Below are 21,288 nucleotides of genomic sequence, written 5' to 3'. Positions count from 1 at the left end.
AAGGAGGGAGACTTAATGGAATCTGAGAAGGTCAGGACAGGCTTCCCAGAAGAAGTGATATGGAAGGTGAATATGAGTTGGCCATTTGAGAGTTGAGGGTGGATGGAGCAGGTGTATATTATACTTCTATCAATGCCTCAATAGAGGCCTGAATGCAAGAAAATTGCGATGGGTCAGTATGGAAAGTCAGACAGGAAGTGATTAGATGCCAGGCTGTCCAGGGGACAAGGAGTCATACCACCAGGGGCCTTTCCTGCCAGGCAGAGGAAGCTTGGCTTGGTCCTATCTTAGCCAGTGGAGAACCCTGAAGATGTCTAAGCAGGGATTAAAATGTTTAAATAGATTCTCTTGTTTAAATTGGTTCCTTTGGAAGATTTTTCTAATTCCCAACATATAGAATGTACTGCTTCTACCTCTGGCCCCTTTGTTCCCCTATAGACTCCTATCAAATAACTATATTACTTTATTGAGCTTATCTGTTTCCTCAAAGATGATTTTTTAGTTATCTCTGCATTCCCATAATCTATAACAGTGCTTGGCACAGAGCAGGCATTCAATGGAAACTGCATTGAAAAAAAAGGTTTGGTTTTAGAAAAAATGCATTTCTTCTCATATTTTAAGAACAAAGTATTGTCATATGAAATCTGGACACTCAAGTCAACAAAGCGAGTGGTCTTCTCACTGTGATGATGGTGTGATCCTTAAGAGCTGTTGCCCATCAGATTCATAATCTACCACTGAGCACTGAAATATGTCAGGCACTGTGCTAGGCACCAAGGGAGATATGAATCATAGTTGTGAAAATATTGCGCATATACCCCAAACAACCTCCAAATCCTCGAGGCTTAGCACAGTTCCTGGCAATGCTCAGTTCTCAGTGAGTGTGAGTAAATAATAGATGAAGAAGATGTGAGGAATGTGTGCTAAATGTACGAAATACATAATACATGTTGAGTCCAGATGAGGGCAAGTCTGTGAGATGGCCTGATCTGACAGGGTTTAGGAACGTGGGCCTTGGAAACAGAAAGGATCTGAAGAGACAGTAGGAAGAGGCAGAAGGTTCCAAGGAGGGAGAAATGGCAGGAACATCACTTCACACAGACTAATAACCCCTTAATGAGATCTAAGCAAGTGGAAATCATCAAAGCTCTGATCAGAGTTGGGTTATATTGGAATTCACACAAGAGAAACAATTTTTCAGGCAAATTATAATCTGGGCTATGGGTATGAAAGGACTAGCAGTTGCTTGAGCAGACAGCCTAAGTGGGCCCTCATGACAATGTTAATTAAAGCCAAGTTAATTAGTTAATTAAAACAAAAGTGTCAAATGGCAGTTTCCAAAATTAAGGTGGAGACAACACTAATGTTTCTGCCACCGGAATTCCCAGGGGAGGGTTTTACCTTCTGAGAAAATTTCTGATGCAGAGTTATATGCCTCTGTTATTATTTAGCTATGAAAGGCCCACTAAGGACCTCAGCCCCACAACCCTGGAAATTCTGAATCTTGTAAAGCAGAATTTTCAAATCATCAAATTCAGTGCTTTATTTAGGCCAGAACTGGTTTTGTGTTTGTTTGTCAATCTGCAGCCGAAGTGAAGGCCTTAAGTAGAAACTTGGCATTAACTGCTTGACAATGATTTTTGCCGCACCGTATGTGCTGGAAATTAGTGCCTAGAACCAAACTGTTAATCACAGGGACCTCTATACATTGATGGCATAAATGGTATGTTTCTATATTAAAAAAAATCTCTCATGACTCATTGCCTTTTAAATAAAAATCTCCCTTTGCTATTTCAGTGAATTGAATGACTGACTCTGGATATTTTTCTTTTGTCTGTTCTCGGGTGAACCTATTTAACTTCCCTGTAAACTGCTAGATCTGCTGGAATTAGTTCTATTCTTCCCTTAGGTATTCAGAAAACAGAAGTGATCTCCATGACCGGAGGTAGAAATTGGCTCTTTCTGCTAGCCTTCTCACTGCAGATTGGATTTACAAGTCAGGCCTTAGGAACACGTCTACTTTTTTTGGCTCTGATGATTTTTTTTCCAAGTGAGTCTCCTTTTTAGTATCGATTCTCTGGAATGTTAATAGAGTTGCTGAAAAAAAATAGTAATGTGTTCCAAAGCTTGGGAAAAGATCGAAAAAATTAATAGATGACTGATTAGTTTCCATACTTGAAGACTTCTCAGTGTTTATTTCCAATAAAAGGGTAGAGTAGTCAGAGTTTTTATTTTTTTAATTGGTTTAACCAAATAAGGTTTTTTATTTATTTGTGGGTTTTTTTTAATGGAGCAGTTTGTGAGAATAGCTTTCTGAAGAATACATTCTGGGAAATGTTCAGCTCAAATGCCGAAAAGCTGAGGCCTCATATAAAAAGAGCTGCATAACTGACTAGTCTATGGGCAAGTCTTCTCACCATGCTGGACCTCCAACTCCTCATTTGAAAAATGGGAATGATTATTGCTTCTACTTTCAATATTTTGTAACCACGAGACAATTCTATTACTACCACTACTATTACTATTATGTACTGCCACTTTCCATGGTAGACACTATTTACTGGTTTATCCAACAGCACTTAATACTATTCCCTTCTCCCTTTCAGTTTCCATTATGCATGATATAAAAGCTAAAAGCACACTTTCTTATACTCATGCAGCTAGGGATAGCTATAGAAGATGATTTTGTCCATGAAACATAAAGGCAATTTTTATGGGACTCTAAGAAGACTTTTTTTCCCTAACAAAAGGATGCAATGCATAGAGCCATGACAGTCAGCATGCAACCTTTAACAGAAGGTGAACAGAATAGCAGAGATGTTAGCTCTGGAATCACTGAGCCTCGGAGGAATACTAGGAACAGTTTACCTGCATATTTCTTGTGGTATGAGGAAAATGAAACCAAAGAAATTACATAGGCCTCTGAAAATCTGGCTTAATCTTTCCTGCAACTGGACACATTTCTAAAAGAGTTACCTACCATTTATTGAGTACTTTCTATGTGCTGATAATAAGAATTTAACACATATCACTTCATTTACTCCTCACAACAGGATTACTTATCTACCATTTTACAATGGAAGAAATGAACTGAAGTACTTTGTTCAAATTTACATAGTACCCTGGGTCCCAATAAATTGGCTCACTGACATATTGCAAAATTCAAGCCAGAGAAGCATAAGTCATGGGGGTAATTTAGAATAAAATGTGAAAGTGTTAGAAGTTTACTAGTTTGCCATCATTTAAGCTCCAATGAGATAGGCAATGCAATCCACACTGGCCTTTATAAAACCATAAACTAAACAGGGAGGTAAATCCATGCATAACCAGTCATATTCTACAATGTGATAATTATTATGCTAGTATTATGAACATCTGAGTTTGGATCACAAAGAAGAAATACTTAATTTGAGAGCTCATGTGAGGCATAGATAAAGGAATTTTAGTTTGTATCTAATTTATTTCTTAGGATTGTAGCTTAAAAGGGGGAGCAAGTATGGCATCGACTTTACACATATGAACCCATTTAGTCTCATAACCACTGGATGAAGTATGTATTTCATCATCTCCATTTATCAGAGGAGGAAACTGAGGCACAGAGAAGTTAAGTGATTGGCCTACAGTTATGTCACACAGCTAGCAAGTGATGCTGCCAGGATTCAATCCCAGTGCTGTCTAGTTCTGCATCCTGCTACCTTTAATAGAGTATCTACTGTGTGCTTGGACTTTACCCACATCATTCCTTTCTCTCTTTACAATTTTATGAAGTAGGTGATATGATTTGAATTTGGAAGATGAAGAGATTAAGTCTCAGCTCAAACTCAGGAGAACCTGGCTGCAAAGCTAGTGTTCTTCACCACTGCTCCATGCTGTCTCTCTAAGGAGCACGCCCTAGAGAGTTTTGGGGGTACTTAGGCACACTCACAATTTTTTCCCTTTAGCAAACTGTTTTCTCAGGATGCCAAGCAAGACTTATTTACAGAAAGAGTTTAATGAAAGGCTGATAAATTAAGTTTGACAAAATAGACTGATCTTGCAGAAATTTCTGAAAATGAATGTTTTAGAGAGAAGTCAGGAAGGTAGATGGAAAACATGCCAGCAGGTTTGAGATATGGAAGGCCTTCTGTGTATAGAACATGACATCTACAGGATTTATTGAAGAAATAGAAGACATAATTTTCCCCAAGGTTTACAATTTAGTTGACTACCTTGCACAAGTTGCATGGAAATATATGAGAGGCATCCAGGAATTAGAAAAGAATTGAAAGTGGCAAGAATATATGTTAATAATGCAAATGAATTGGGCCATGTATCTTGTGAGTCCTTTTCCACCCTCAGCAGACACAGAATCTTTACCATTACCACAACTCAGGCTTTGAGGGATTAGAGCTTATAGAAAATAGAACTTTTTATGTAGGCTAAATGATAGTTAAAAGAATTGTTGAAGCAATACTATATAGCCATTTATCTTGCATTTATTTATCTAGATTTCAGGAAACTTGTCAAATCTCTGTAGAGTTAGCAGATGATACCCTGAGTAGCTCCTTTGTACATCAAAAGGATGAATTATTAACATGTATCCTTACCACTTTCAATTCTTTTCTAATTCCTGGATGCCTCTCATATATTTCCATGTACCTGGTGCAAGGTAGTCAACTAAATTGTAAACCTCAGGGATAACTGTCTTCTATTTCTTCAATAAATCCTGGAGATGTCATGTTCTATACACAGAAGGCCTTCCATATCTCAAACCTGCTGGCATGTTTTCCACCTGCCTTCCCCTTCACCCCCCCTCCCCTTTATTTTATTTTCCCCATCAGATTAAGTATTTATTAAAGAGAGGAGATTCTTATTCCCAACCAAATAACTTATGTAGCCTTTTTTTTTTTTTAACACCTTCAAATTTGTTCCCAAGCCACTGATAAGGTGTTCTCATTGCCTTTTGAAGTACCTTAGGGGACATTTATCATATAAGGTAGTCCCTCACATGGGGGGAAATCATTGACTGTTGACTTCAGATTCTTTTCAGATGGTAACTGCCCGTTAACAAAACCTGTGGTACTGAACTTGGTTGGGTAGATGGGATGGAACTGTGGGCAACAGAGAAAGTGGGAGACTGGCTGGTTGTTTAGAAAGATTATATTCAAAGCTACTTTATTCTCTTGTCTCTTTCATTTACTTAGACATTTCTCAAAGAGTTCAAGTTTCCCATTAAGAACTAGAATATAAATTCTTATATTCTCATGCCGCTATGCGCTGGGCATGTGCAAGTGCAGTCGGATGTGTGATGCTCTTGGTATTCTGTTCTCAGCATCATCTTCTTTGTTAATAATTTTCTGTAATCTTTTCTGGTGAACTAGAATTTAGGGCACCATGTATCTCTGTCCCCTCAGGGCCTGGAGGACCTTGCCGTGGCTCAATGACTTAACTGTGCTCTCTCCGCCCTCTTGACCTCACCCCCTTTGCGGTAACTCTTTGCTTTATCAGGGGCCTCAACTTCTATGTTTCTGCCTTGGCCTGAGTCACTGGGTCCACATCCAATTAACCCCACAAAAACTACTCAGCGAACATATCCACAGCCCCTTTCCCAACACCCTGCTCCCTATACCTTCATTCACTCAAGTGTTTTCCATTTAAAAGACCCAGGAAGCAAATGCTACTGCTTCAGCAATAGCAGCCCGTGCCCACAAGGTCCCCACAGCTTTTACCTTAGTGTTTCCCCCGAGGAGCCTCTCCTCTTCCACAGGTTCACGAGGCTGCTGGACCTACTGGCGGCGGAGGATGACTTGCCATCCCCCACGTGCATGCGCACCACAGTGGACGTGGTGAAGGCGCTGCGCACGTTTCTCTCGGGTTTGGCCAGGATGATGTACACCTTCGGTACAAACATGCAGCCTAGCGCCACGGTGGCACTGAGGCTGACGGAGAAGCACATGGTGATGATTTTGTAGTTGCTGCCAAAGTAGATTGGCACGAAGGCCAGCCATATGATGCAGGTGGTGTACATGGTGAAGGCGATATACTTGGCCTCGTTGAAGTTAGCCGGGACATTTCTGGTCTTGAAAGCATAGAAGGTGCAGCTCAAAATCAGCAACCCATTGTATCCGAGAGGAGTGACGACTCCTAGGTTGGTGGTATTACAAATCAGGTAGACCTCCCGAATGCTTGGGTAGTCGTGCATTATATCAGGAGGCTCCATTATGAAGAGGGCAACGATGATGCCCAGCTGGATGCATATGAGAATGAAAGCAATCACCAGCTGGGCACAGGCACTCATGAATCGGGGCTTTTTGGTACAGATCTTCTTCTTGCTGCCAGCCAGGATCCTCGCAATACGGTTGGTCTTGGTTACCAGGGCTGAGTAGCTCATGGCTGGGGAGAGACCAATGCCGATTCTCTGAAGGTAGCAGTAAATTTGTTTGGGCTTTGCAATGAGGCAGAAGGTACATAAGTAGCCCAGGCAGATGCCAGCAAGGATAATGTAGCAGAGTTCCCTGCTGGAGGACTTGACTACTGGGGTGTCGCGGTAAATGATGAAGACTGCGGTGACAAACAGGGTGGCCAGCAGGCCGAGGCAGGCAAACACCACAGCTGCAATGGGCTCAGGGTCACCCCAGCGAAGATACTGTACTGGGATCAACTCACAACCTGCAGAGACACAGACACATATTGAAACAGAAGGAAGAAACGTTTTCTTGGGCCAGTTGTGACTAAGTGACAAGCCGCTGCTTATGAACCTTTCACTTTGTCTCTAATCTACCATTCCAATCTCAGAATCCCATGCTACTCATTTCTTCATATATTCACTTCTAAAATATTTATCTTCATATTATTAATACATATTCTGTGCTAGGGGCTGTTCTAGGATCTGAAAACAAAATGATGAAGAACATGAACATGTTTCCTGCCTTCATAAAATATAATCAGGAGGTGGGTGGGTGCTTCCAAAGAATTACAACTGTAATAAGGGCCATGATGAAGTATAGTATGAATCTTGACCCAGTCTGTGGGAGCAATGATGTCTTCCCTCAAGCAGGAATTAGCAAATGAAAGTATCGGTTTGGCTGACTTTGGGAATTCTGTAGGTTTGGCAAACAGATTGATTGTAAAGAAAGAGCCAGGAGGCATTGGAAGCAAGAGTGTGATGAGTGGCCTAAGATAAGGCTGGGAGGTGGGTGGGAAGGAATCTTGCCAGGCAGAGTCCTAGATTAGTGGTCGGCAAACTGCAGCTCGCGAGCCGCAGTTTGCCCATCTGTTGACTAATGAGTTTGCTGACCACTGTCAATGGGAAGCCATTGGAGGGATCTATGTAGAGTAGAGGAAATGACACAGTCAGATTTGTGTATGTTTTAAACATCCCTTTGGTTGCTGTGTGGATTTTGGATAAGATAAAGGTGTGGGCAGATTTGAGAGTTATTTGAAGCAATACAGAGTATTTAAATTGATGTGGGGATATGAGAGAAAAGTCATCAAGAATGACCAACATTGGATCAATCTATGTTGTCCTTGAATCTACTGTATAGAACAATCAGGATTTTCAGAGAATCATATGATTCCAATGTTATAGAAGAGAAGACAGTGTTTAAAAAAAGGAGCATGTAGTAGAGGAAAACTGATTCCAAGGCAAACAGTTGGTCTCTATGGCACGTGCCAACACTCCCCAAATTATTCTCCACTCCTGGCTTGCAGGGTTTGCTTGTTTGTTTGTTGTTAATGTCACTTTTTTACACAACAGAAAAAGTGACAAAATTTGGTATCATTTGGGTTACATGCCTTCTTTTAAAATTTCTTTGGGACAGTAGCTCTTGAACTTGGCTGCACAATAGGATCACCAGGAGATACTGTTTTGAAACACTGTGGCCTGAGTCTCACTGACATTGTTTCTGATTTAGTTGGTCTGGGCATCAGAATTTTTTAAAGGCACTTTAAGTGCTTCTAAATTTGCAGCTGAAGTTGAGAACCAGTGATCTAGAAAGATCATTCCTGTGAATTAGATTTTAAAAATAAAATTGAGATAGCTTTATTGTGAGTAGGAAAGGAGTTAAGTACTCTGGAGCATTGGATATTTGAGGAATGTGGCAGAGATTACTAATTGCTTGCCAATATATTTTCTCCCCTTTATCCTCAGCAGCAGACCATTTTCATTGGGTGTGATAAAAGATGCAGCTAAAGCTATATTTTCCAACAGCCTTTGCAGTCAAGTTTTCCATGTGACTAGGGTTTAGCCAATAAGATGTAAGGCAGAGAACTCTTTTAAAGGAAATGACTCATCTTGGTGAGACCCTTTTTGTCCTTCCCTGCTTTTTCCTTTTGCTGCCTGGACTACAAACTTGTTGGCTAGAGCTCCAGCAGTTATCTTGGAATGTAAGGTAACTTTAAGGACAGCAAACATGTTCTGGATCGTGGAAAAGAAAACAGAGAGAGAATGCCTGAGTCCCTATTAACCACAGAACCACTGAAGAACTCTGGACTATATACATTACATTTGCCTTGCTTAAACTACTGTGTGTTTTTCCTATTAACTACCCATATTTCATGATCAAGGGTGTTGTAGTAAGTGGCTACAAAAACCAACTGTTACTGGGAGTTAAGGGAGGTAGCAATAAGTAATGGTAGCAAAGAAGCAATGGGTTTTTCAAAATATTTTTAAGGCAGCTCTGTTGTAAAAAGGAAAGGGAACATTCTTCTTTTCATTATTTTTGCCTTGCCAGTCTCTTTCTTCAAGATCTCAGGTTTCAGAGTCCCATTAGTGTTATAGTTAAATTCACTTTGTTTTTTTTTTATTGTCTAAAGTTTTACATAAGTCTTCTTTTCGCCCAATCAACCCCTCCCCCCATCACTATGGATTTAATAGGATTTGTGAGTTAGCTGAGGATCCTCAGATCACTTTACAAGATAATTTCCATAGGAAAATGTATCTTTATTTTTAAAAGTGTACATTTAATATTGAAACAAAGTGCTTTTAACCTAAAAAAAGTCTGTGGATAGCCCAAATTAATATAAGAGAGTTATTTTACATAATGTTGTTAATTATAAATAAATGTATACATAGTTGCTAATGAATATACCTGTATCCATATTTTTAGGCACCTGTGTTCACATATGTGCTTATATGTAGGAATTCAACCTCTGAGATCTTAATATAATACAGGGTTATGCTTCATATTTATAAATTTGTTAATTGTAAGAACTAATTGCAACAATAAAATAGGAATTAGTCATTCTCTTTTTTATTCTTTCCTAATAATTTATTTATAACACCAATATGAAAATGAAATTTACTATCTACTGTAGTTAATTCTATAGGGACCAGTTTCCCTTGTTGGTCATGAGCTACTAATGTCCCAGTAATTTACTGATATAAGGAACGTTATATGATACCTGAAGTAGAATTCCTTTTATTAGCTAGAGAGAATCAATTGAAAAAAATCTAAATATTTACTTTAAGGGCTTTCATTTTACTCTCTTCTTTTTTCCTGATGTTTTGTTAAATTTTAATTGTTTTTATATAAATGTAATTAACACCCTAATTACTAAATGTTTTGCATATGATAACATTCACCACTATTTTTACTTTAAGTCTTCATGTGCAACTAATTAACATTATTTGTGAAACTAAAGAAAAAAACCATTAGATATATGTGTAGGAAGAAATGTGCATAAAGCATGCTTCTCATGTGATATAATTTTCACAAATGTACCAGAATGTATACATTCAAATGAATGTGTTTTTTTCCCCCATTAAATGTGCACTCAGAAGGCTTTATGTTTTGTTTAATGATGCTGCCATTGCACAAAAGACTTCGGTAACTATTTTCTTGGAATAGCAAATTGGATTCTGATTAGAGTGTTATAATCACTAAATCTTATAATTGGATAAGATCTTAGAGTTTCCAAAAATGGGTGTTCATCACACTTACTTTAGAGCCTATAGAAGTACAATTCGAGGGTCTAAACTTAGGAGATTTTGTATCAATACTTTTGGGATGAGATAAAGAAATCTCAGTTTGAATAAGCAAGCTCAATGACTACATAATTGGTCCTTGGTTGGCAACCCAGCCTTAGAGATTATGAGGTTGACTTCTCATCCAGTGTGCAAATGTCTTATATAATAATTCCAGGATGTGATCACCCTAACCCTGCCTAAGGCTTTCCATTATCTCATGTCCAGGACTAGTGGTGGGGGAAGATGGATTAGAAAGGCAGGTCAGGAGGGCAGGTGGAGACTAGAGGCAAATAAACTGGTCAGAAAGGCTATCACAAGATGAAAGTCAAGAGATGATAGGGAAAAAACAAAAAGTCACTGTACTAAAGAAAACATTTAGCTAATAAAGACAATTTAGACTAGGCTTGAAAGAAATGATAAGGCAGACAGAATCAGGAGAGAGGTTTCTAACCAAGTTGGTTGCAATGCTATTAATGAAAATAAAGACTGTAGGAAGTAAAGGGTCACATGTTATGGGAATGGTGTCTAGTTCCAGGTTGGAAATGTGTTTGAAGTATCTATGAACTACTGAGAAGATGGAAATAGAGGCTTAGAAGAGATATCAGGGTGGAAGTTATAGCTTTAAGAATCACCTGTTTACAGGAGGAAGTAAGAGACATGAAAATGAAAGCAATCAATGAGGAAATTCATAGATGTAGATGAGAGCAGAGCCTCGAGGTCTTATGTGATACCAGCCTTAGGGAATGGCAGAGAAGAGGATATGTGAGGGAAGTCATAAGATAGATCAGCTAGAAGGAAGGAAGTGTGTCAGAAGCCAAAGCAAAGTGGTTAATTGGATGGCCCAGCATACCTTCCTCTAAAAACAACACTTCAGTTTTTGTTTTTCTTAAATCCTTCCCTAAAGAGCTTTGAGCTTCAGGTTTACAGATATCTATCCTGGTGGTATATCATTCTCTTATATTCCCTCCATGCTCTCCCCACCCACCCTGCCCACACACTCCTATTAGACGTATTTTGTACAAGGAGTAATAGCCTTCCATTGCTGTAGTCCTATCATGGAACATGTTCTACCAAATCTCAGAATATTGAGGTAATGCTAACCCTAGTATAATGTACATTTAAATTTTGATTACTACTCTTACTATATGCATTGGTCTACAAACACCTGAATGCCCTGGTATTCTACCTAATTATCTTCTTTATTTTCTTCCATTTAATCGTTTTCTGGACATTTTCTTCATTTAATAGTTTTCTGTTTTATCCCTGTTTCATTCTTGGTGCAATAGTAAGTTACTGGAAGTACTCTTAGTATGCTGGTAAGTTATACATACCGGAAGGGCATGTAGAGTTTTACAAAGAATCTATAGTGTATATATTTTATAGTTTTATTATAAATTTAATCAAGTTAGCATATTCCATCATATTTTAAATTAAAGAATCTTAGATCATGTCAGAGAAGTTCCCTCCTAGCAAATATGTTAGAGTTTCTCAGAAGACGCACATCACATTGGTTTCTAGAACTGCCAAAAAGCCATAGGTTAGAAAACCATGGCCTATTTTCTGATCACATCTATTTAAGTAGCTATCCACTTCTCACTTCCATCCCCTTTCATGCTTGATCCATATTCTATGGTTCTCTACTATAATCCATCCTTTCATAGCTTGAAGTGAAAAATATATTGAAAATGCAACTGTTGTTTTTTGTTTTTTTTTAAAGGGAAAGTGAACTGCCAAAATGGTATTATCTACACTCATCTTGTGATTCCGCCAATGTGTCAAAGATCCTGGGACAGCTGCCTGATTTTCTGCAAGTAAGCTAGGCAGGAACTCCCTAATAAGCTTTATTATTCCTGGTATATTTTTGAGGAAAGGAGGTTGCTGTTGAAAATCTCTGAGAATCAGATGTACGTGTCCTTAGCTACTAGTAAGGCCACTTCAGGTGTACTACATTGGTACATGAACAATAGTTCTGCCCAGAGTACAAGGAGTACTGGTGACTAATAGCATCAAATGTGTTCTATCGATAGACCACCTAAATGCCTTTTCTCCTCTCTTGACCACTCTGGCTTTGGATCTCTAAGGTGTTGGTCTGAGATAGCAAAGGAACGCAGGCTCAAATTTTTTTCTGCATTGTCCATATCCCTGATCTTGTAATACTATCTGTTCACTCAGGCTAAGCTAAAGGTTTTCATAACATCCATAGTTCAGAAGAATTGGAATTATGTCTGAGTGATGAGAGAGAGAGAGAGAGAGAGAGAGAGAGAGAGAGAGAGAGAGAGAGAATATTGTTAAGGTCTGTTGTCTGTCCTCCCTGCTTGACTATAAGCACCCTAATGTAAAGGACTTAGTCTCTTTTGCTCACAAATGGATCCCCAGTACTGGTCATAGTGTCTCACTTATACGGTTAACATAGCAATTTACAAATTAATGTATTTACTATATAACCAAAGTGTATAATTATCATTGGGCAAATGGATCAAATCATTTTCAACAAAATGTTTTGTTTCTTATAAGAAGTTCCAAATTACAGAACTGTTATGTACTGTTTTAGACAGAAGGCTAAATTCAGTGCATTACATCTAAATTTTAGTCAAATTCTAGTAACCAAGAAAGAACAAAATTAAGTAAGCATTTTAAACACTTACTACCTAGCAGTTTGACATGTTTCACATTGGAAATATTCCTGCTATTGATTATGAATGGACAAGTATTTTATGATTGACTGATTAATCTAATTCTGAATAATTCTTGACTTTGGGATGTGTAGGTAGAGGAAAGGAATGAGGAAGGCAGTAAACAGAAGTCATTTTTAAACAAGTGCCATCTAACTATAAAGTTCAGATTCACTGTTCCCAGGAAAGCTGTTAATTGCAACATTTTTTAGTTTAGGCCAGAAAGAAAAAGCACCCCAAGTCCTCTGCAGAGAAGGCATATGGTACAGTTGATTGATTTTTACCATTAACTTAGTGTGAAAACATACCTTGATCACTGCCTCAAATAAAAATTTTAGTTTCTATCCAAATGTTAGTTAAGTTATATTGGAAATTGCTTCAACTAGAAGCTGCCTTATTCCTGTTGATGTCAGCGTTTTACTTTACTTTTTTTTAATTTTAAATTTTTTATTGTTAAAGTATTACATATAGTATTACATTTGTCTCCTTTTTCCCCCATTGAGCTCTTCCTGGCCACCCCCATCCCCCAGCACATGTCCTCAGTCCCCTAGTGTCTGTGTCCATTGGTTTTGGTTACATGCATGCATACAAGTCCTTTGGTTGATCTCTTATCCCCCCTCCCCTGCCTTCCCTCTGAAGTTTGACGGTCTATTCGATGCTTCTCTGTCTCTGGATCTATTTTTGTTCCTTTGTTTATGTTGTTCATTATATTCCACAAATGAGTGAGATCATATGATATTTATTTCTCTGACTGGCTTATTTAGCTTAGCATAATGCTCTCCCTGTCCATCCATGCTGTTGCGAATGGTAAGAGGTCTTTCTTTTTTATAGCAGTATAGTATTCCATTGTATAGATGTACCACAGTTATTTATTTATTTTTTTAAATATATATTTTATTGATTTTTTACAGAGAAGAAGGGAGAGGGATAGAGAGTTAGAAACATCGATAAAAGAGAAACATTGATCAGCTGCCTCCTGCACACCTCCTACTGGGGATGTGCCCGCAACCAAGGTACATGCCCTTGACCGGAATCGAACCTGGGACCTTTCAGTCCGCAGGCGAGGCTCTATTCACTGAGCCAAACCCGTTAGGACCCACAGTTTTTTAATCCATTCATCTGCTGATGAGCACTTATGCCAGCATTTTAGAAAAGGAGCATAAGTGTCAGATAATCTCCTAGATATTTTAGGTAATCTTTATAATAAATAAGTGAAGTAGGAATCATCAACTCTATTTTACAGAGGGGCAATATAAGCTAACATGTTGTGGCTGAAATTAAAATCCTGTGGGATTTTTGCTTGCTTGCTTGATGCTACTATCAGGGAGGCCAACTGATCTAGTGTCCCTCTGACAGGGGTCCTGAGGCTACTTAGGAAAGAGAATCATAAGTAATTACCAGTGCCTGCCAGGGGCAAGACAGGGTTAATGGTAGTATAAGTATTTGCTATTTGTTATCCTGACCTAAATTCATGCTCCCTTCTGAAAAATCACATTGGTTCAAACTCTTCAGCAAGCTATATGTCCTGAGGGTTTCTGGTCAGAGACTGATTGGTCAAGTGTTGGGTTTGTGCCCCTGAAATTTTCCAGTGTCGATTTTTTTTTAAAATGGGCAAATACCCACTCCAGAAGAGAACAAGGATGTCCAGTCTAATTAGCATATTATATTTTTATTATTATAGATTGTTGGCTTAGATTCCCTAAATAAAATTCCCTCAGAGAGTTAAGCCAACTCAGAGCGGTATTTTTAATTTAGTTTTTATTTTTGTTCTTTGTTATTGGTTACATTTTATAGAGGAGTTTGAAACTGTATTCAAAGATTCATTTAATAATTAAGGCATAAAGAATGATTTACTAGTACTGCAGAGTGCCAGGGGGAAGGATTATCACAGATGCACATTTGTAGGGAACAACTTTGAAAAATATGACTTCCCGTCAAACTGCAGAAGAGGAAAAACACAGCATATGAATCTAAATAATACAATGTGCTCCAATTTCACCTTGCCCCTATCCTGTACACTAGCTAACTCCTCTTTTGCTTTTCATCTTCCAGATTCTCTTCCAGAATGGCTTTCCTGATTCCCTGCGGCTGAATGACATGTTCCTCCCCTGTGGCCACACAGGGCCCTGGGCATGTGCCTATCACAGTCTTGCACACCATTGTTTTGTTGTTGTTGTGCATAATAGCACAACTGTTCTGCTCACAGTGAGTTTGCTTGTCTGGTTCATGTGGTGGACTGTGAACAATCTGAGAGCAGGAGACTGTTTCTTTGCTTTTGCTGTTTTCTGTCCCAAGCACAGAACCCCGCACACAGGCTGTTAAACGGGTTGAATGAATGATTGATTTCATTAATGAAGAGGATAATAGAGTAAGGGTACATGTGCTTCATTTTCAGCTTGCACACAGTATTTCCCACAGGTATGAGACTTTTGCTTTATTTATTTGCATCTCGATTTTTCTATGTGTAAAATGGAATTAATGCAGAATTCCATCCCTATAATGAGGCCTTTAATCTGAAGAAATCCTTGTAGAAAAATGCACATGCTGACAGTGAAGCAATTTTTCAGGACCGAGTCTATAAAATGCTTAAAACTATTTTTGTATTTCATTAGAATAAAACATTAAAGACATCACTTTAAAACCAATAGACTATCAATGAATTTTACATATATGCTATGAGCTATATTGAGTGTTTTACATTTAATTTCTATTTATTTCTATTAATTAACTGGCTTGCCAGGCTCTTTTCAGAGTCCCTTTTCTCTGGTTTAGTCAGACTCTTAAATTGTTTCTGGGGATTGAGCCAGCTACCCAGGCATGTGTCCTGATAGGTTTCTTGGTTGATGCTCACCACTGAACCACACTGGCCAGACTCACTCCTTTTTAGTTAAGGGAACTGAGATAGGGTTGGGGCTGAAGAACATTTCAAGTGAAAGGAACCATATGAGAAGTACAGGTATGGACGAGGGGAGAAGAAATGTAAAGGAAATAGCCAGAATGCAAGAATCAGAGGCGTGGAGGAATAATACCTCTACAGCATAGTAATATAGTGTCATCAGAGAATTGTAACATCTCCGAGAAGTAATGCTGAGAGTTCAGATGCAAAATCAGTTAAAGCTGTAGGAGGGAAGATAATAATACCTCCCAGCCTACATCTCATGGATTAGTGTGAGGGCCACATAAAATAACATGTGACTGGAACAGGGGCTTAAAAATTATGAAGTGATAAAAAGGAAAAAGAGAAGTATACACATAAAACAGTAGTGACTCAACATCTGCTAAAGTGTTTTATTAGATTGTCCTATGTTCTTCTGGGAAAAAGCCAGGCCTATTTTATCTTTCTAGCCTGTTTATATATACACAGCCCCAAGTAAATGGTATTATATTATCTTAAATTGTTTGTAAGTACAAGGCAGCACATATGGTCTCTGAATTTTCACTCAACTTAATGTGACTTTTAAGAGGTGGTGAAATAGGAGACATTTATCTGTTTCATATTACTCATATAATATACCAGCACTTTATGAAAGCACTTTCCAAGCAGGTTAGAGACCAGTGGTAAGCACTGTGCTATAATGTTTTATGTTCTTGGGGGAGAATGTGATCATTTATTTTGGGTAAGCTATATTTATCAAAAACTGAAATCAATGGAACCACATTGTTTTCTCTATCAGAATGGTTTCTGACCACTATGACATTGTTTTTAGCATTTCCGCAAATTTATCATTGTGAAGAAGAGCACAGGGTATGTTTTTCATTGCTTAGTTTCTGGCAAGAGGAAAACTGGTTTATGTTCTCTTTGAGGACCTATTTTGAAAAATTCCATTGAGAGAGGGCCTTTTAGCAATTTTTTTTCCTGGAGCAGATGGTGTTACATTTATTAATATGCCACCTTTGGGCTCATTTGGTGCAATCAACAAATGTATAAGTTAATGAGAACTGAGAAATTGGAAGAGTAAGAAGGCATTTTACAAATTTCCAATAATATATGAGCCCTGGCATTTCCTTTAAAAAAATCATTGTGTTTTCAGATTAACTGAAACAACTTTCTCAGGCTCATTGTTTTAACGGATCGCTGCACAAAATTTTTCATAGGACTTTAGAGGTCTGTTCAGAAAGAATTCAGTGACTCACAGTCTTTCCATTTACTTTTACAGTGAGGCTTGAGCCTTACTTTTGTTACTTACTGTGTAAACACAGCACAGACATTTTACATTTTCAACCTTAGTTTTTTGTAAAATGCAGATAATTCAGATAAGGATTAGCTGGCAGAAGACAAAGTTTCTAATGTAATGAATGATAGACACTCACTTTGTTTCCTTTCTTCCATTCTGTAATTTATTGCTTCAGCAAATATTTATTAAGTGTCTACTGTATTTGAGGACCTTAATATTCCCAAGTGAATAAACATGCCAAAAAAAAAAACAAAACACCACACAAAAAAAAACCAAAACAATAAAAAAACCCCTCCTCTTTAGCTTATATTCCCACTGGGAAGACTGACAATATATGATCAAAAAAATAAATTAATACGTAAGCAATATAATAGAATAAAAGTGTATATATTAAATGGAGAAAATGAGAGAGAGAAGAGGGCAAGGGGGGCAATTTGTAATATGAAACATGTTGGTCAGGGTAGACATTTCAGCTGGGACTTGCAGGAGGGAAGGATAGGAGCTCTATGGGATCTGGGGTAGAGCATTCCAGGCAGAGAACAGCTGGGGCAATGATCCCAGGATAGGAAACTTGCAGATATTTTAAAGAAGAACAAAAGGACCTATGCGTTGGGGTAAGAGGGAGATGAAGTGAAAGGGAAAGTAGCCCGGAGCTATAACAAGGGGCCAGATAATCATTTGTTAGGACTTTGACTTTGAATAAAATAGGAAATCATTGTAGGTTCTTAGGCAATGGAGTAACATGGTCTGGCTTGCTTTTTAAAAAAGATATCTCTGCCTGGGGTCCTGTGAAGTAGCTCTAGGTGGGGACAAGGAAAGAATCAAGAAGACTAGTTAGAAGGTTATCTCAACAGTAAAGGTGGTTAATGTCGATTGCTGACTAAGACCAGGGCTTTTACAGTGGAGGTAATGGTAAAATTCTATATTTGAAGGAGAGTCAATGGATATATATATATATATATTTTTATGAATTGACTAAAGGATATGAGAGAGGTTAAAATATGATTCCAAAGGTATTGGTCTGAGCTAATGAAAGAATGGATTTGCCATCAGGAGAAATATAGAATGTTAAGGATGGAGCAAGCAGCCTTGGGAATCAGGAGGGTAAAGACCAGGTTTCCGCTTTGGAAATGTATGATTTGCAATATCTATTAAACATTTTAATAAATATGTCAAGTAGGCAGTTGAATATTCAAGTCTGGAGATTAAATGAGGAGTCTAGGCTGTATGTTTAAACTCAGAAATTTTAAGTGTATGGATAATATTTAATAATATGAGACTGGAAAATGTTTGTCTCCTCATTTTTGCAGTCTCCCTGTGTTTGTTTTCAGATATTAGCGAGAGCTACTATGTCCTCGGACTTGGTAGAGTGGCTCAATGCAGTAGATGTCCTGTAGGGTCCAGTGGCACAGCTTCCATGTTCACCCAAGCTAGGCACTCCAGGTGTGTCCCCTGCCCTGTGTGGGCTGTATGTAGTCTCCTGTTGTAGCGGAGCATTCATTGCTGTTGGCACATCAATGGGAGGGATTTACCACAAGGCCCATTGGCTGCAAGGACTGATTGCAACCACCGTGGAGGATCAGTTGTACAGGGGCCCACCCCACAGACCAGAAGGTATTTCAGTGGGGCTCTGGTGCCTGTGAATCCACCCCTTGAGTGTGTCACCTGTGGATGTGTTTGGGTGGTGGTGCTTTGATGTGGTCTGAAGCTATCCATTGTGTGCACTGGCTCTGGGGCCTTCCAGGAGGTGCAGGTCAGGATCAGTCAATACCTGTGTTCTGTCTGGCACCACCTGACATGAGCTACAAAGCAATCTGCAGAGGGCTGATTCCTGTACTGAGTTTGGAGGTATCTGGAGAGGCCACACTGTAAACCAAGACTGGCTGACACTAGTGCTGGGACTGGGGCCACTTAGCAAGAGGTATGGGGCACATCAAGGCCAGATGCTGCTTATTGAGAGGTTTTAGGTAAGTCTGAAGCATGAGCCAAGACAGACAATTTGTATGGAAAAGCCACTGGACACAGCTTGTATGGGCCCACAAGTTGGTGGTGTGGTCTCTCAGGGAATCACCAGGACCATGCTAACAGTGTTATCAGGTTGATGGAGACGCAGATATGGCCTTCTGCCAGCACTTGTCTAGGAGAAAGCTGCCTCTCCAGCTCTGTCCCTGATGCCAGCCACTTCAGTTCCTCCCCATATATCCCTGGTGGCTTTTGAGCTGCTGCCCCATTGCTGGAGTCCAGAGGAAGTGAGTCTAAGTACGTCTGTGTTTGGGCCCTTTATGAGGAACTGCCTGAGACTCCAGCAGCCCTCCATTTTACTCAGCCACAATCCCTACTGGTTTTTATAGCCAGAAGTTATAGGGACTTCTCTTCCCAACTTGGGGGACTGGTGTGGGTCTTGGACCCTCACTCCTCAGGGGAGACCTCCGCAGCCAAGATATCCTTCCTGATTTTTATCTACCATGTGGGATTAGCCTGTTCCCAATTTTGCTATTCCTATCAGTCTTGATGTGGCTTCTTCTTTTTATCCTTAGTTGTAGGACTTTCATTCAGCTAGATTCCAGGTGGTTGATCTGTAGATTAGCTGTATTTTTTATGTGATTGTGGGAGAATGCAAGTACTGCATTTACCTCTCATTCATTTATTCTTAAATTAATCCATCTATCTCTATGTTCATTTCTTTATAGTTTTGAAAACATTTTTAACACTGGAGAGATCACAGTTAATATAATTGAACTGTTGAAAGATACTAAACTTGTGTATGCTATTTTATCTACCCAATAAATCTATGAATTCATTACTACTATTAACTCCATTTTATGGAAGAAGAACTTGAAGCTCAGAGAAGGAAATTTATTTGCTTAAACTCATAACAATGAGTCAGTGATAGAATGTGGACTTCAACATGGATATGTCTGACTCCAAAGCCTTTTGATTTAAACCACTGTACTATTGGAGACAATTTATTTGTCATAAATCCCTTCTCCTTAGATTCTATTACTGAATGTTTATGTAGCAAAATTAACAAGGAAAATCTAGGAAGTACTTAGGGACCTGGGAATTTTATAGTTAGACAAAGTGGTCACTTTTTATTTTTTTACAACTGGTCATAATTATGATGTTTGCTCTGTAGAAAAGGGTAGCTCCCATAGAATAGACTTTGATATAAAGATGAAATAGTGATTCACTTGCTTTGTGATATTGCAAAAAAATACACATTTCTTAAATGGGACATGGGTCTTCAGGGTCTTCCCTTCCTGCTTGAACATTTCTCTCCCTTTTACCTGATTAACTAATTTTCACATGCATTGATTCCATTTCCTCCCAGAAGGCATCACTAAACTTTCAAGGCCAGGTTAATATTCTCTCCTCGATGTTCCCATAGTGATCAATGTTTATTCTTGTCCTAACACTTTCTCTCCTTCCTCATTCCTTCCTTCCTGTTTGTTCCTTTATTCTTTCCCTTTCTCCCCCTCTCTTTTATTCATTCATTATACTAACTTATTTAAGTCTACCTTATTCCACTAAGGACATTTGATTCCATATAAATTGAAGGTCATATACCTTCCCTTTGTATTTCTATCACTAGAAACTAGCACAGTGCTGAAAACAGTGAAGAGACTTGATAAAAGCAACATTTGCTGAATGAACAACTGTGTAGGATGTTTCTGTTCAGATTATTACTTAACCTAGAAGCCAAGAAATAACATGTCAACATTCTGAAAGCCTGTTCCATTTTTAATATTAACAGGAACTATTTATTACAATTATTTTAATAGAAATAAACACATTTCTTATCCAAACTCCCCTAAAGAATCAGAAATACATAATACTAAATAAATGGCAAGAATATTTTTAACCCCTCTCCTTGTTCAAATTGAATTACAATAATCAAATAGGCAGTTCATTTTAAGCACATTTGAAATAAAAAATATCACAGCAACCTGGCGATAAGTAACATATGACCACTTGAAAGCTGAATTTTTTCTCTTCCTATAATTTCCTGAAACTACAGGGCTTCCAAATGTTATTGTGAAGATAGGCAGGTAAGCATAAAATAGTGAAATCACAGCTCCCAGGCTTGATTTTCCACTAGTTTTATAATCTTGAGCAACATACAGAATCTTCATGTGTCTTAGTTTAACTATAAGATTGTAATATTTACTGCATAAGATTCAAAAGAATAATGCTTAAGATAGTTACAATTATTGGTAATGAAAAGCAATCCTTCCATGTTTTTATTTACTGTACTTATTTGTTAAAAGGTAAAAAGAAAGAATTTCAAAATTAGTGGGACAACTGTGAGGATCACAAATGAAGCAAACATTTTTTAGAAGAGAGCAATGCAAAAGCTAGAGCAATAACTGTCAATGGTTAGTGTCACCCCCCCCAACCCCCCGCAGTTCATCTTCTACTCCCTCCCAGGTTCCCACCAACTCCCTTTAGTTTGGCTCTGTTCCCCCCCCCCCCAAGGGAAGATACAAAGGTTCCA

The 21,288-nt window shown here is 38.5% G+C and overlaps 1 protein-coding gene across 5 annotated transcripts in view; it reads right to left on the bottom strand.

The window, feature by feature from the left end:
* GRM5 (glutamate metabotropic receptor 5) overlaps positions 1-21,288 on the bottom strand; it is a 485,303-nt gene that overhangs the window by 47,946 nt on the left and 416,069 nt on the right. For all 5 annotated transcript variants that reach the window (XM_080640487.1, XM_080640490.1, XM_080640489.1 and 2 more), the window contains exon 8: positions 5,709-6,648. In XM_080640487.1, coding sequence (XP_080496613.1) covers positions 5,709-6,648 — 940 coding nt within the window. The remainder of the gene's footprint in view (positions 1-5,708; positions 6,649-21,288) is intronic.

Source organism: Plecotus auritus (genome assembly GCF_963455305.1).
Source record: "Plecotus auritus genome assembly, chromosome: 9".
Taxonomy (NCBI): domain Eukaryota; kingdom Metazoa; phylum Chordata; class Mammalia; order Chiroptera; family Vespertilionidae; genus Plecotus; species Plecotus auritus.
The sequence above is the reverse complement of the archived record's forward strand: the minus strand, read 5'-3'. Positions and strand labels throughout refer to the sequence as shown.